At 43.1% G+C, this 16,281-nt stretch overlaps 1 protein-coding gene across 1 annotated transcript in view; it reads right to left on the minus strand.

Annotated features, from left to right (window-relative positions):
• Nucleotides 1-897: 897 nt before the first annotated feature.
• polrmt (polymerase (RNA) mitochondrial (DNA directed)) overlaps nucleotides 898-16,281 on the minus strand; it is a 33,754-nt gene continuing 18,370 nt past the window's right edge. Inside the window, exons 12-21 of the mRNA XM_023954091.2 lie at nucleotides 14,669-14,791; nucleotides 14,084-14,263; nucleotides 12,331-12,417; nucleotides 11,564-11,677; nucleotides 7,359-7,411; nucleotides 5,792-5,890; nucleotides 5,548-5,620; nucleotides 5,109-5,206; nucleotides 4,035-4,108; nucleotides 898-1,382 (exon numbers count right to left, since the gene is read on the minus strand). Coding sequence (XP_023809859.2) covers nucleotides 1,333-1,382; nucleotides 4,035-4,108; nucleotides 5,109-5,206; nucleotides 5,548-5,620; nucleotides 5,792-5,890; nucleotides 7,359-7,411; nucleotides 11,564-11,677; nucleotides 12,331-12,417; nucleotides 14,084-14,263; nucleotides 14,669-14,791 — 951 coding nt within the window. The 3' untranslated portion in view covers nucleotides 898-1,332. The remainder of the gene's footprint in view (nucleotides 1,383-4,034; nucleotides 4,109-5,108; nucleotides 5,207-5,547; nucleotides 5,621-5,791; nucleotides 5,891-7,358; nucleotides 7,412-11,563; nucleotides 11,678-12,330; nucleotides 12,418-14,083; nucleotides 14,264-14,668; nucleotides 14,792-16,281) is intronic.

Below are 16,281 nucleotides of genomic sequence, written 5' to 3' on the forward strand. Positions count from 1 at the left end.
AGGAGTGTGGCCTTCCAACAAGCTCACTCCTGATTGGTGAGGGGTTGCTATAGAAACCACCACTCACAACCACTCTGATCAATCACATGTAGACTATCTAAAGCTTCAGCAGCAAGAAAAGAAGAAAAAAACAATGGAAGATAATTCTTCTCTCAGATGACTCCAGTTTTTGTCTCGACTGTGACTCAGAGAATTCTGTTCAGACCTGCCTAATGGAGGTATAGACGGGTAGAGATGATGTCCAAGTCAGGAAACATGACTCACTTCCTTTGAACGATCATTAGTCAGCATGAGGTTGACATTCTGTGAACCATGACATAGCAAAATAAATGAGACCCATTACTGCTAATCTGTCAGATATTGTTATTCATCATTTATTTCTAATATTGAACATAAAGTTATTGTTTTTGCTGGAGTTGCTTTAAACTTCTGCTGGACTCTGTGATCCTAAAAGGAAAGACGCACACAGTAACTGTAGATGAACATTAAACAAAATCAATATGGAGAACAACAGTCCGTCTCTGGTTCACATTCCTAATGGAAGTCACATGACCACTTCCTGCTGGAAGCTGCTGTGCACTTCAGCTGCTGGAAAGTAGGGTGATACAGCTGCATGTCAGAACTGCATGATAGAGATTTTTAGAGATATATAGAGATAACGATTTTTCAATTTCCATTTCATCACATTGTCACTGAGCTGTCTCTGCCTGGCCACGCCCACTTTTGCCTTTCATCAACAGCTTTTAGTCTGAAGCCACAGGAACGGTTCTAGCAATAGTTTGCTATTTTTACAACTGTGTGACCCAGAAAGATACAACTAAAGCAGACAAGCTGAGACTTCTAAGCAAAGTAATAAGGCTTTGTTGTTGCAGCAATTTTGACACAAATAAATTTGGATAAGTTTTTAAAAAAACATTTATTTAAGGCCAACATTCAAATCCTCAGTTCTTCCAAAAATAGTTTAAACTCAGGAGCGGCCCGTCCTCACAGATCCTTTCTGAGATCCCCATTTCAAACTTCCACTTCCTGCTTGGGGGTTGGAGATCTATACCCCATCAAAGAATCCACAAACGTGCCCCAATAGTCAGATACAATCCCGGGTTCTGGGAGGGGCTTCTTGGTTGAGCAGAAAGACAAGAGCGAGTTTCATCCCAGAAACTGGAAGAACATTCTCTGAGTAGTCTGTGACCATCTTCAGCAGGTGGAGCGCTCCCCCCTCCTCCAGTCACACAGATGCCTCCAACAGCTCCAGACAGAGGATGGATTCAGCCTCGCCCCCCCTCTGCCGCCCTGTCACTTCCATTCTTGGTTCTCTTCCGGCTCCTGAGCAGCTCAGCTGAAGAAGTACGTTGATTCTTTCACCTGCTGGAGATCAAAATCACCTGGGGAGGGAGGAGACGGCGTCAGAGCATGTTTAAGTCAGCGGGCCAACACGACAGACCAGAAACCATGGCAACAGCTCAGACCACCACCAAGGGGAAAGTGGTCTGAAGGTGCTGCAAACTGGTAGTTGTAAGAGAGAACATGTACCTGTGCTGGTCCATTAGAAATGAGGTATTCTGTTTCAGATAGTTAAGACATTTTTCTACACTGGATGTTTTTGTTTCATGTTCTGTGTCTAGAATCAGAAAGATCCTTTTCAGATTTAGTTTTTTTTATTATAATAGAAATAAGTTATTGAACTAAACTGAAAAGCGTTGACACTTAACAGAAATACTACATTTAATAAACTGAACAAAGAAATAAACAATTTTAACTTAAGTCAATAAACAATCAAACATTTTGGAATCAGCACAAATCCTCCACTAGAAAGGCATGCTGTTTAAAAAACATATATCTTTGGTGGAGCACCCTTGCCTCACAGTAAGAGAGTCGCGGTTCAAATCCCGGCTGAGTGGAGTTGGCACGTTCCCTCTGGGGTTCACAGGTTAACTGGGGATTCTAAATTGTCTCCAGGTGTGGGGGTGTGATTGTGTTACTGCAACACACCGCCAACCTGTCTAGGCTGTCGCCCACCTTGGCCCAAAAATGGCTTTGGAAAATGACGCTCAAACAAAGACAATCAAACATTATCAACTCAGAGAAATCTGAATCTGCTTTACTTTTCAATAACCAAGCAGGACTTTTCCTTGTAAAATTATGACTTTTTGAACCATGAATGATTATTCTCATAAATCTTTGATTTAATTTTTTTTTCTTTAACGGTGGCCCTAACACTCCGTCATGTTATGAACTAAAGTTCAGTTTGTCAGCTTTAGTGGAAAATGCCTCTTAGCCAGGTCTCTCTTCAAAAGAGATTTTATGGCAACAGACTTCCTGGTAAAATAGAGATTAAATAAAAAAATGAAAAAAAAAATACTGAAGGTCTGTGTTTACCAAAACCCACCGAGTGAAGCCCGGACTGAGGCTCTGTCCGCCTCTGACAGCGGTCCATGAATGGAGCTGCTGTCTGAATTATTCAGGAAACATTTAAAAAAAAAAAGACCAGAGAAACTCCAACAAACCGACATCTGACCTTTGACCTGCTTCTCTCCAGACTTCAGTATGAAATATGGATGATCCAAATCATCTAAAAGCTGCGTTGCAATTTTCTCTTTCAACAGTTCATCTGCCCTTCAGAGGTCTTTAAACCTTTTCTGTTGGATTTCCTTCATGTGTGTGCAGCATTTCCCATCGCAACACAAAACAAGAACAAACAAATACAAACCAACAAAAACACAATATATTATAAAAAGTCATTTAGAAGCGAATGTAGACCTTCACAAAGTCAGAGATGAGGCACTACAGCCTTCAATTCCATCAGGACAATTCCAGAGCAGAACAACAGACGTACTGATTTAGAATTAAAAACATGAGAGAGTATGAATAACTTTATCATAATTTATCCTTTTTTCTTAGACGTCCTTGAGTTTATAGGATATTACAGTCGACGTTGAGTCATGGAATCTGGATTTAAAGTCTTCTTTCTTGTTTTAACACAGAATGCGTTCACTCCGATTGTCTTATGATCTATTTTAAAATCGTTCCCAGATGTTTTTTCAAATTAAGATGATGCCGTTTTTAGCCAAAATCTAAAAACCTGTGTCGTTTTCTAAGACAGGAGAAGGAGTTAATCAGAAATGTATCTTTGCAATGTGGCTGTTGGTGAAAAGCAACCCCGCCCCCCATTCCTGTCACCCCATAGTAGAGAGCTTTCTGTTTACATGCTCTTCTGCTAGCGATCAGATCTTTGTTTCCATATAATGGGACTTTTTTTCTTATGAAAGTTTGAACTTTGAGATTTTAAACGAGAGAAAAGTGCAGAAAGTGTGTTGTGAGGAGTTTTACAACCTTAAAACATCTGAAATTATTGTTTAAAATAAAGAGACTTCTTTACAGATTTCACTCATCGTGGATAATGTTTAGAACGTAACTCCTGTGATAAACGATGGACGCCTGCGTTGGGGTCTGCAGCCCTTAATAACTTTGATTTAAAGGTGGTTATCATGGATGGTAGGATACGGCGCAGGCCTAATCGAACCATTTCTGGACTTTTTGCTCCACGACCTCATTTAGAATACGTCATTTTTAATTCTGACATGTGACAATGACATCGAAGGTGCATGTCCAGGTCTGAACAGTCTAGAGCTGAAGGTCAGAGACCTCTTCAGTCACAGGCTCTGGTACTAAAACAAGTATAACAGCTGATGGGCCTCAGCAAAAGCCGATTGTGTAATTATGACTGATCAATTTGTAGCAGAAGGCCATCGGGCCAAAATAACAAAAGGCGTACAGATGGAGACCGACAGAGCAGGTTGCATAACTGCAAAGCCTGACAGACGGACGAAAGCATCGTCCCACGGTGGAGGAGGAGGAGCAGTTCTACCAAATTTAGGATCTGGAGGTGAAAACACAAAGAAACTCCGAGGAGCAAAGCCTGAAGATGATGACATGAGCAAACCAAGGCAGGGACAAGGGCGTGACCCAGAAACTTTTCTGCCGTCACATCCTCAGGTCAAAGCTGGCGACCTCTTCGTTCTGATTCCCACACTGACCTGTCTGAGGCACTTTGGTCAGAAGCAGCATCAGCCTCCGGTACTCCTGATACTTTTTGCTTTTGGCTTCAGCCCTGAAACAGACGAGGGAAAAAAAGGAGATGTTAGGGAAGTGGGAGGAGCCTGAATGAGGTGCTTCAGGGCGTTTCATCTGAACTTCTAGTGTTCTTCAGGAATGTGATGGAGCGAGTACTTAACTGCTTTAATCTTAACTTCAATAATTTAAAGGATCAACTCAAGTTTGACCTTCAAATTATCCACAAATGGGGGCGTGGTCTTTTGATGACAGTTAAATCCGGTGTCCTTCCTGCTCATCCATTCAACATTTTTAATTCTGCTTTTAGTCAAAGTGCTTATGTGGGAGCACATAGCTTTCAGTGATGTCACTTCCTGCCAAGATGCTGGAGCTCACATGTAGGTCTCAAAGTTTGTCATGTGACTGCGGCGTTGTTGACAATTCCAATCTTTATTTTGCTGTTACATCAATGCAAACTGAAATGTTGTCAAAGCAGGCGGCGGGGGTAAATCCATGGAGCTTCTTTGGAACAGAAGGAGCAGTGAGGAGCAGAAACATGATTTCAGGCTTCTGAACAGGAGGCGTGGTCTTTCAAAGTGTCTCTGATGGAACAGGTGAGCTGCAGTCCAGCAGATGGTTTCTCCAAATGTTTGCAGCTTTCCTGAGGAGAGCTCAGCTGTTGCATCACTGCAGCAGGTGGTGGTTGGAAGTGACTGCAGCTCCGCCATGTTATAATCCTCCTTACCTGTGGCCTCAGAATCCAAGTTCATCCAGCACCTGTTCGCTCCTGTTCACCTTTAACCCTGCCATCAGCTTAGAACAGCACCAGAGGATCTGGTTCATGTGGAGGGAAGGAGGAGGTCCAAAGGTCTCCAATTATCTCTCAGAGATGGAGCACTGAACTATTTTTATCCAAAGCTGGAGATGTCAGCTTCACATGTGGATTTGTCTGATAGCATGGATGTGTGACCCTGCAGTTCCAACAGTATGCAACACTAACAAAGAAAACCAGACTGCTCAGAGGTCTGCAGGAACTCTGCTTCATGCATGGAACTTACGGGAGCCCGGACCCGGAGCAGTATTTGTGCAGCAGGAAGTCAGACAGCTCCTGCAGGATTGGCTGGCTGTGCAGGGCCACAAACTGCTCCCGGCAAACCTGTCAGGGGGAAGCAGATGGAAAGTACACTTGTAAAACAGAACTCCTGTCCTCTTTATCTTCTTTATTCCAAAAATATGGATTAGAAAAACTGCTTCCATCTGTGTGTGTGTGGGGGGGGGGGGGGGGGGAGGAGTCAGAGTGATTGAACAAATATGTGGGAAAAATATTAGAGGGGGGGTATCAAGTGGACATGAAGCTGAGCGTTACTCCTGCAGCATCTGCCGGAAACTGAGAAAACAGAGGAGTAAAGGAGAAGAGGAGGAAGGAGGAAGGTCTGGGCCTTTAAAATGTACATAAAGTCTCAGCTTCCAGTGTGGCTGATGGTGGGGGGAGCATACCTTGTTCATGGTGTCCACAGTGAGGGCGTGGGTCCAGAAGCAGTCGTGAACAGAGACGAACGTCAGACCAGCGCTAACAAAAGAGAGAAAGGGCAGAATTACGGTGGGGGGGGCTCTGTGATGCCTGTTGCTTTGAACTTTACGGGTGGTTTGTGCTGAAAATATCTAGGTTTGGGTCGGCAGCTTCGGCGTGAATGAGAGCGCGACTTCCACCACAGCCGAGCTGAACGGGGAGGACGGTCACCTGTAGCAGTGGAGAGCCGTCAGCATCATGTGTGTGGAATCCAAGGAGTGGATGAAGTTTGGTGGAAACGCGTTCTTCTGTTTGACGGTGTCTGGTCTCCTGCAGAAAACCCGCAAACATACAGAAAATTAAAATTAGAGCAGGGAGGAGCAGGAGCACAGAGAGTGCAAGCTCCAGCCTAACCAGAAGAATAGCCCCCCCACCGCGCCCAGGGGGCCAGCGCGGGGCCTCGCCCCCAGAGAGCACCCCCAGCCCCAGACGACCAGCCCACCGCCACCCAAAGCTCTGAACACCCCACCCACCCCCAACCCCAGGGCCAGATGTGATGTGATCTCCGGCTCATGTAGGGAGATCTCCCTGCATGGAGGGAGGGCCGCTGGGTCCAGGAAGCCAGCACCCAAGGGACACGGCCGCCGTTGCCGTGGGCCTGGTTCCACCCGCCAGGGATGGGATGGAGGACAGAAGATCAGAAGTAATGTGTGTTTGTGTGTGTTGGAGTGTATTTTGTTGTGGGGTAAAGGGTGTGTGTACTAAAGGTTGCAGTTAAAATTGACGGGTAGGGCACTCAGAGGGCATCTCTGGCAGTGATGTCCAAGCATCCCCCCCACCAAGAGTCCTACATTTCTAAGGAGCATTTAAAAGAGAGAGGAGGGGCCCGAATTCATGCGGCAACCGCAGGCTGGGGACCACTGCCAAATATCTCCTCCCCCCAAGGTCCATTGCAGGCCAATTACTCTAATAAGTGTTTGTATGAGGAAGGGGGTAGGTCGTGGACAACTGCTAGACTGACCATCCCTCAGACACCCCCAGAATTGGGGCCAGGTCTCTCAAGCCCAGGGGCCCCATCGCTCAAAGAGCCGACCCCGCAGGCCCCACAACGCCCACCCCACACAAAGAGAGAGGAGCCAAGAAAGAGCCGGTCCGGGGGCAAACCCAAGCTCCCGCCCCCTGGGAGAGCTCTAGTCAGGCACCGACGAAACCGAGGCAGCCCGACCAGTTGGGGCAACCACAGATTGCTTTAGTGGAGGCCCAACCCATCAAACCACCAAGGCCCCATGCTTGCTGTGAGGACTTTCATTCATCCAGGAACAGCAGGAAAAGTCTAAAACAGGGTCATCTGGACTTTGCTTTTTAAGTTGTCATTTCTCCATATTAATGGAAACATTCCAGATCTGCTGTCCCTCTACCGAGGTGATGGACCACCTGCTCTCACTGATAAATCTCCTCCATCTGATCATAATAATTTTTTCCACAAGGTGGGATGACTTTAAATGATGGACATAGAGGTACTTCAAACATGCATCTTATTGTTTTAGTTATTTATTCAGTTTTCATTTTTTTATTATTATATTGTATTTATGTTTAGTATATGTTCATACATTTTTAGGGCTGTGGTTTGTATCTTTAGTCTGTTAAAATGTTTAATTTCAGATCTTTGCAGCTGTTTTGAAAAGGAGTTTTTATAATGCAAATGACACTAAACTAAACTAAACTAAAGGGAAATCTTTTCTGCCTCCGCAGGCGTTGCAGCTGGTGGGCGGGGCTTACTGTCTCTCTGAGGACTTACTCTTTGGAGTCGTGGCTGATCTGCAGGTTTATGTGCTGGATGGAGCTCTTCAGCTGCAGAAGAAAAACAGAGGCATTTAAACTAAAATCAGCTATAACTGACTTAATGACACAAGTATTATCAAATGCAAAAGAAATGCTAAAAATGAACAGTATACAAGTACAAGTATAAGTATACTGTATACATTACAGATGAGCAGGACTCGTATAGTAATCGTATAGTAATTTCTTCAGTTCAATTTCTTCGGCACAGAGACGTGGGACACGTCTCTGTGCCGTCCAGCCTGGATCAGAACAGCTGTAATGGGTAGGACTTTGACACGCCCCCACAGCTCTTCTATCATTGGCTGCTGTGCGGTTGTCATAGTTACAGCTCCCAAAAGCAAACATAAATAAGCCCACAGGGAATCCCCATTAATGAGGTGAGAAGAAGCAGAGTCTGAGAGGAAGCGTTTCGTTGGCTCACAAGCTCCACCTGATTTATTCGGCTCTTCGGTTAACTTCTCCTTCTGAAGTCAACAGCTGCTCCTCAGATTGTTGGGAAACTGCCAGGTGGGTCATTGTGGACCACAATGATCTTCACGGACACCTGTCCATCAAGTGACCACGCCCCCTTTTGAGTGCAACTTCTTGTTCTCATTCAATGGCCAGTCTTCGTCCGATTATTCATTCCTCTACAAAACCTTTACACTTTACACTGAGGTCAAAGGGGACTAACGTGCTGTGTAACACGCCACCCAGGGGTTGCTCGCTGAACAGCACCTGGCTCCAGCTACAGGGCCATGGTTCCTGCTCACAGACTTTGTTCTGATGGTAGGTGTGCGTTGATCTTCTTTCATGTCTGCCTTTGGGAAGTCACATTATCTATCTGAACATAAACAGAGCAAACTAAAGCTCAATGCACAGCAGATGGATACAGACAAATAAAGATGCAGTGATGCAGAGCGACTACCAGCAGGTATACAGAAGAGCACAGTCATTAATGCTTGCAGATAGAAACATGGACACCGAAAATATTTCTGTTTCTGTTACCAACCTCTTCCAAAACTTTAAAAGGCCTGTATCATGCAAAATCTCCTTTTTTTAGCTTTCAAGTGTATTCTAATATTTATTTCTCACTAAAACATTCCCAAAGTGTTGTTTCACGCATCTCTGATTATTCCACTAAAAAACTCCAATCCACTAAAACACATTGTGACATCATTATGTGAGACAAGCCCCTTCCAGGAAGAGTCTGCACTGCCAGCTCCCCCCCCCGGCTAACACACACACTTTCTCCGTGGAGCTAGTGGTGATCGGCTAAACGCTTTTAAACCAATTGTTTTTTTCACTGATGTTTCTTTTTTTTTATTAATTGTTCTGTTCTCTCTTGTCACCCATTGTGTGTTTGTATCTTGAGCTTAACGCTGACACTGCAACAACCCAATTTCCCAAGCTGGGATCAATACAGTATCTTTATCTTATTTTATCTTTCATTTTTTAGGCACAATATGCACATCCATCTTTGCAAAAGTTCGAACGTTGATTTGAAAACTAATCGGAACTCCGTCTGTGTTTTCCACCATTTCTACAGTCCCTGACTGTCACACAGAGATCCAACACTCACCAAAACCTGTGCTTCCACTTCCACTCACAAAACGTTTCAGTCCAGCTAATAATCCCACTTGTTACCTTTGACAATGGCTGTAAACCCATCCGGGAGGGGGGGGGGATGAGCTGGAGTGACCTCTAGATGGATTAGCATCACCCAGTTCAGCAGCATCCCTGACGTCTGCTGATGTTCTGCTACTTTCACCAGCCCCCCCTAAAAGGTCGTTGATTAAGGTCATTGTCAGCATGGATGAGGGACGTCATCAGGGTACCTGCACTTTCAGGATCTTCATGGAGGTAAGTTTACACGTGACCCCAGGACCCCAATGGCCTTGGATTTAGGAGGCAGAGAGAGGGAATTTAATCCAGCCACGCTTGGAAGAGGTGACCTTTCTGAACATCAGTTTAATTTTGCTGCTCAGCGGCGGGACCGGATTAGAGAATGATTAAAGAGGATCAAGAAAGTTATCTGTGAAACATGAGCGGGAAGCTTCACACCAGTCATCTATTTGTTTATTTATTATCAGACCTTGAAAAAAAGCTTAGCTAATCGTCTTCCTCGTCTCTGCTGGACACTGAAAGGAGGTCAAACTGGGGGAATGCGGCACGCACTTCCCCCCAACAGAGAGGGCCGCGGCCGCAGGGGATCTCCCATCTATCAGCGGATCTGCTCATGAAGCGTCACTTCCCAGATAAGTCATCCGTATGTCTGAAGTCCCCCTGACAGAACAGAACAGCCCCCCCAGCCTGAGAGACTGTCTGCCCAGCGGTCAGTCCAGAGCTTCTGCTCACCCACACCTTTGGTTTTTTTTTTAGCTCCATCGTTATCTCTGACGCACTCTCAGCACTTATCTGACGGTTGTGTTACCGTCAACAAAGAGACGGACAACACCCGCCAGAGCGAGGAGCGCTGGTCCACTTCCTGTCACCGATGAGCAACGGTCCCAGAAACGCCACTCTGAGGCTACAACTGGTCAAACTTTTATGTCTGAGCTACAAAACGGTTAGAAAATGTGTTTTTATGGTTAACATCAGGATCAGCTTACAGTGGAATAAAAAACAAATTGTAAATTTGAAAAACTGAAAACAGTTTTAAACTCAAAAGGACACACGGAAAAATGAAAGAAATATTAAATAAAAAAAATGAAAATTTGAATTGAACATTTTGATAATCCTCAGACTATTACCAAATGAAAGAGAATGTTTAGTTGTGAACGTTCATTCAAAGCGGGCTCAGAAACGCGCGATTGAGCGACCATTTCCAATAAAAAAGGTCAACATCATCACACGTGTGTGCGTTCAGTACTCTCATGAGTCACTACACAACTTATTAAGTCCGTTTTCGGGCTCTGTGTACAAAACGCGCATCATTGAACGCACAACAAAAGTAAAACCAGTTGAACTTTGACAAATAGTGCCGTGATCATGAAGGAGAAATGAATAATTGTGGTTTGTGACACCAAGTTTTACATATATGGGAATAAAGCGGTGAAGGAAAAAGCCTGGAGCAGAGTGACCAGATTTACACCACCTCAACATTTCACACCAAACCTATTCCAACTGTAGGAGGCGGACAAGCGCTAGTAAACAATAAAATAAAAAAAAGAATAAGCCCCTCCCTGATCGTCCCGCGTAAACACCAAACGTGACTACAGCTGTTTTTTCGTTTTGTTTACTCTCTGGTTTTTCATTCTCTAGACTGATCCTAATAGTTTAGTCCCATTTCTCATTGAATAATCAAACCCCAAAACATGAACACCTGCTTAAATATTTGAAGGTTGGTGGAATCGATGAAAAGTTTTTGCGCAGGAAGTTTTGATGTTTGAAATGAGAGGTTGTAAAATTAGTGCTGGTGTTTAGGTCTTAGTTCATATTACTCTGTGTTTGCAACAACCTGTGAAACTCTAAATATGAAAAGTGGACGGTAAAAACCCTAATTACAAAAAGGTTATAACCTAACTGACAAGTATGCAAAGAATTCTTTAATAGGTTAAAGATAAAAACTACATCTGTTTTCTATTGACTTCATATTATTACAGCTGACTACAAAGGTCATCTTTAGCTGCATATCAGATCAAAATTACCTAGTGGGATGACAGAAACCACAGCGTCTCCATCTGCGTTACAGTTCTCCTGTGATAATTTATCTTACTAAAAAACAGTTTTTTAGTTTAATGACAGTTATGCAGAACAGTATAACTCATGTGTGTCATCACAGATGACTAGGAACCAAAACATTTTATTAGCAAGCAGAGACTGATTTTAAAATTTTATATTTGAATTTTTTTATTCTGTATTTCTATTTGTATTTTGTATATTGTCTTTTACCTGTGTTTTATATTCTGATTTGCCCTTTTTACTTGTTAAAATCTCTTTTCAACAACTTTGTCAAATGACTGCAGATGAAAACTAGCCTCCAGCTAAAATCTGACATATTTACATTTGTTTTAAATGATCATTTATATGCATTAATGCCCCTTTCTTAATAAATAAATGCTCAAATTAAGGGAAAAGTTTTCCAAAATGTCTGACATTATTCTACATTTGTGCAGATGTTCTCACTCTAACCCACAAACTGCTGCAGCCCATCATTTTCTGTGAAGAGCTGGGGCTTACCACTTGGTTGCGTGTGCGATGGTAGGGCTGAATGATGGGTAAACCCAGGGGGGTCACCCACTCCACGGTGTGGCCGCACTTCGAGATGAGCCTGGCGCTCTCCGTCAGCCAATCCTGCGACATTAGGACGCCAGCAGAGACACGAAACATCACAAAACACAGCATGACGATGGGCATGTGTGTCTACGATGTGTGAAATGACCAAACTTCTCAGTTCATCCATGTTTTAGGTGAAATTTGGGGGGGGGGCTTAAAGTTCTGTTTACATATGGGTCTCCCATATCAGTATTAACTACAGTATAGGCTCAATCATACAGGAAGGCTTTAGGTCTCGGTTACAGAGAGAGATGGTGTCTGCCTCCTGAACCGAACAGCAAATCGATTCGACAAAATCCAGTTTAAACCAAATTCTAGTTTGTTTGACATGAAAAAGCCTCACAAACTGCTGGTTCTGGTGTTTTCTAAGCTAAATTTCTTTTATTCTGAAGACTAATGTATTGTTATCAGCAGAATTGGTCTTTTGCAGTTTGCTGCAGTAAAGGCCACAGAAGGCCGACCCGGTGCCGCCATCGTCAGCCCGGCTTCAGATCTATGATCTGCAGAGTAAAATAACATCTGCTTTTGTTTTTGCACATCTATGGAGACTTTCAAGCATTAGTTCTTCAAGCCCAGTTCCCCTAAAGACCAGAATCTGGAGACTTTTATTTTTGCCGCTCAAACAGAACCCACCATATTGTCAAAGTCAGTTCGTTCCCCCCTGAACTCACCTGGATCTCTCTGGTTCCTGTAAACATCTCCTTCAAGCCATTGAACACCAGGCGCACCAGGTAATGGGAAGCATCCCATATATGCTCCTACAAACACAGACATAGGGGGTTCATGACTTTTAGAACTATGATCCGGTTTGTGGCATTTTATTAGAAATGTAGTTTCCCAAAAAGGAGCTTCAAGCAGATTCATGTTGAGGGCATCTTTAACAACAAACTTGCATCCATCGCTAGTTCTTCATGGAAAAGGAGCAAAATGTACAAAAAGCAGATGCAGATGACGGCGATCTAAACTCTCCTCTGCTGGAATCGCACGCTTCACCTCTGGTCTCATTTTACTGCATTATTGACTGAAACACGGTCGTCTCATCGGAGTCCGTGTGGCTCGCAGTGACGCGACGCCTCGTGTCACTAACAAAGTCAAATGTAACTAAATAAAATGCACGTACTGCAAAAACCAGCTCCATTGCCATAAGCTGTTTTTGCAGAAATGCTTAACTGGTAAAGCTGCAGATGCAGAACATCTTGAAAGAAGAAGAAAATGTCTCCAGTTTGTCTAAAAATCTACCATAAAAGCTTGCATAGTGTTTATTTTTAGCTAAATGTGCCAAATTCACTAATGAATGGCTAAAAATAAGGCTAAGTACCAAAATTATCTATAAAAACAGTGAGAAAACTGGAATTAGCCAAAACACATCAAATGCATTATTCCTACTACAAGAGCTTGTCATATTTAAATTCAGTGGGCGGGGCTAAAATGCTTGTTCTCTTTAGCAAGATGTTTGGGAGTGTGAGAGCGGCACAGGAATCCAGACCAAAGCTGCATGGTTGAATACTTTATGCAGAGTCTAATGAGGTCTGATCAGAATCCATCACTAACATCCAAAACTATTTAGAAATTCTGGACTCCAATGTCTCTACTCTGGTTTAAAGGAGGAATGTTTGTTCTTAAACGTGTGGAAGGACATAAGAGAGTTAAAGCAACAACTCCACTGTAAGACTCCTAAATGTGAATCATCTATAAAAGACAAAAGCGTTTCAAGACAACAAAAACGTTCACCAAAGTCAGAACAATATAAAAATAGAATCATTGCTGAAGTTATTGTAGTTTAAAGTTTCTATTATAATATATTATAGTGGGAAAAATTACGAGAATTTTACTGAATTGCTGAAAAACTAAGAGTTGATTAAAACAAAGCTAAAAATTTTACTATCTTAAAAACCAGCATGTCTGCCAAATATATGAAATGCTAAACAAGTGCAGAACAATAAGAATGTAAAAAGATAATAAAAATATTTTTGGCAATAGTAAAATAATAATCTGTGAACAGAAAAAAAGCCGTTTTATAGCAGCAGATTTTCTGAGCTTTTTCTTTTTCTTTCTTCTGTCAGAGTTAAATTCAACGACATTGACGGCAGATGAACGCTTCTGTCCTTCAGCAGAAGAGGCAGCTAACTTCAGAAGGTGGGAGGGGCCAAGTTACAGCTGTTGTTGAGAAAAACAACATTACAGTCTGCAGAATTTTCCCGGAGCAAAAGAGTCTTTATGTCCAAAGAGCGGCTCGGCCTGAGAGCTTCCTGTGCCGAGTTGGAAACAAAGGATGTGCCGCTCAGAGGACGGAGACTCGGCTTCAGAATGATGGCGCCCTGCAGCTCAGGACAGCGTTTGCTCTGTGCGTCCACAGAAAGTCTTCAGAGGAGGCTGGGGGAGGAGCACGAGGAGATCAGAAAACCCAACCCACTCCTGCCGTACCTTGGGAAAGTTTTCAATCTCTTTCAGCCTTTTTTCGATCTGGAGGCGTCCCCCGTAGCGCGTGACCCCGTACACCACGGTCATCACTGTCTGTTTGACCACCTTCCTGCTGATAAAGCCCTCCAGCACCTGGGCGATCTTCAGACCATCTCTGGCATCCCGAGCTCGCAGCTCCTCCACCTGAGAGGACAGGAGGTGGAGGTTAAGTGGGCAAAATGCTCAAAAAAGGACTGTGGCGGTTTTTCATCTGATGTTCTGGTGGCTTCTGTCTCAAACAGCAGATATCGATGGAGTCATGAACCCTCTATTTAGTCTGACCGTTTAGATTTCACAGCCAGACATCGTCTAATAATAACCACAGTCAGGTAACTTCATCAAATCCTCTCCTGTTACAGTCAGTGGCCCCCCCCTTCCAGAAGCATCAGATGATCACAGTTTAGACTGATGTGTTTCTGCAGGTCTGACAGAGGATCTAAGTTCTTGAACTCAAAGCAGAGGATGATCTTTAGCCGTAAACACAAAGACCTTCATTTTTCTGCCTCTGCCTTCTGGAACTGAACGCCCTGAGAGAAAAAGGAGCAGAACCTGCTGTGCCACCCCGCTGTAGACATCCTGGGGCACGTCGCAGGGCACCAGGTTGACTGACGTGGCCCCGATCACATCTCTGCCCAGAGCTGCATAGTGTTGGAGGCCATTACAGGAACCATCCTGAGGAAGAGGAAGGGAAGATGAAGAGGACTTTACTATACATGAACGTGGGATTATCAGGCTCCTATAGTTCATCTTATCTGCAAAAACCCCCCTGAAAAGTTTGAGGTTCCTCAACTCTGAGCAGCAGCCAAGAGTCTGCATTTTAGCAGCTTTAACACTTTTTAAAAAATGAAACCATTTCTAGGTCCATTATGAAGAACCTTCAAATGAAACCTTTAACCTGTAGCTGTTTTTAACTTTTTAATGTTTTTTTTAAATTGATACCAAACGTCTTGGGTGTGTGTAACTTTTTTGCCTCTTGGCCAGTACTTTTGCGGATAAAAAATGGTAAATAAAGAAATAAATAAAAAAGGAGGAGGAGGGGGGTGGTGGTCCTGAATCCTTTATGGCAGTAAAGCTGACATAGGCATCCTAACTGGGTGAAAGGTCAATATGGGGTCAAATCAGGATAAACTTAAATATGAAAAGGAAAAGAAAAAAAAGACATTTTGAAAACAATTTTTAACCAGAGAGAATATTGAAAATTTAAAAAACAAATTCTCTCCCAAAGTTTGGTATATTGGAGGAGCGATGACACAGACAACAGATGCTGTTGTGGAGCAGAATGACGTCACCATAACCTCTGTCACCCCATGTCAATCATGTCCCAAAATTAAGCTCAACTCCAAAAATGAAGAGTCTGAACTAAAAACTGTAAAGTAAGAGCAAAGAGAGAAAAAAAAACAAAAGAAAACAAAGTTGAAAATACAAAACAGCAATTGTTACTAGTAAACCTTTGACATTTGGTAACAGGTTGGCCAAATCTGAATTCTTCCCAACCCTACATTTAGCCCTCCAAACAGAGAGTTATGGTGCAGAAATGCGTTTCTCCTTCCTCCACATATACTGGCGAAGTAGCCCTAAGCTAGTTCCTGCTACTCCTCCATAAAAAGCCTTTTGGGCACCACTACGGCTTTAAATGCCCCAACAATTGGAGGGTGAAGCCGTAGGTGTAGGGGAAGAATTCCGATTTGAGCTCTTCAAATTTAAACATTTTATTTTCAAATTTACAATAATTTCAAAATTTTACTTAAGTTTACAATGCTTATTCTTTTAACTTTCATTCACTTTAAGCTGATCCTGATTTTACCTCACAGGTCAGCAGCACAGCTCAGTTTAAATCCAGATTTACAGATTTCAAGGTTTGGTTGTTTGGGTTTCATTGAAGAATTTTAAATGCAGATGTGAATGCAGACGCCATGAATTTGATTTCACTTCATGGATGCCAAATGTTTAGATGCCTAAAGAAAATATAATCAATAAATAATCTTAGATTATTACTTTTTGCCGGTTTCTGCACAACTAATTTCCACAAAACGAGCATATCAGGGACAAATAGTTACTGATAGGATTGTAATGAATCACTTTAAAAACGATTCAATTCCTAGTAGATATGAGTTCATTTTGAACGATCCGAGTCTTTGTGGCTGCTTCCTGTTTGGAACGCC

The sequence above is a fragment of the Oryzias latipes genome, chromosome 4 (assembly GCF_053564925.1).
Source record: "Oryzias latipes strain Hd-rR chromosome 4, Olatipes_Hd-rR_3.1".
Classification (NCBI taxonomy): Eukaryota; Metazoa; Chordata; class Actinopteri; order Beloniformes; family Adrianichthyidae; genus Oryzias; species Oryzias latipes.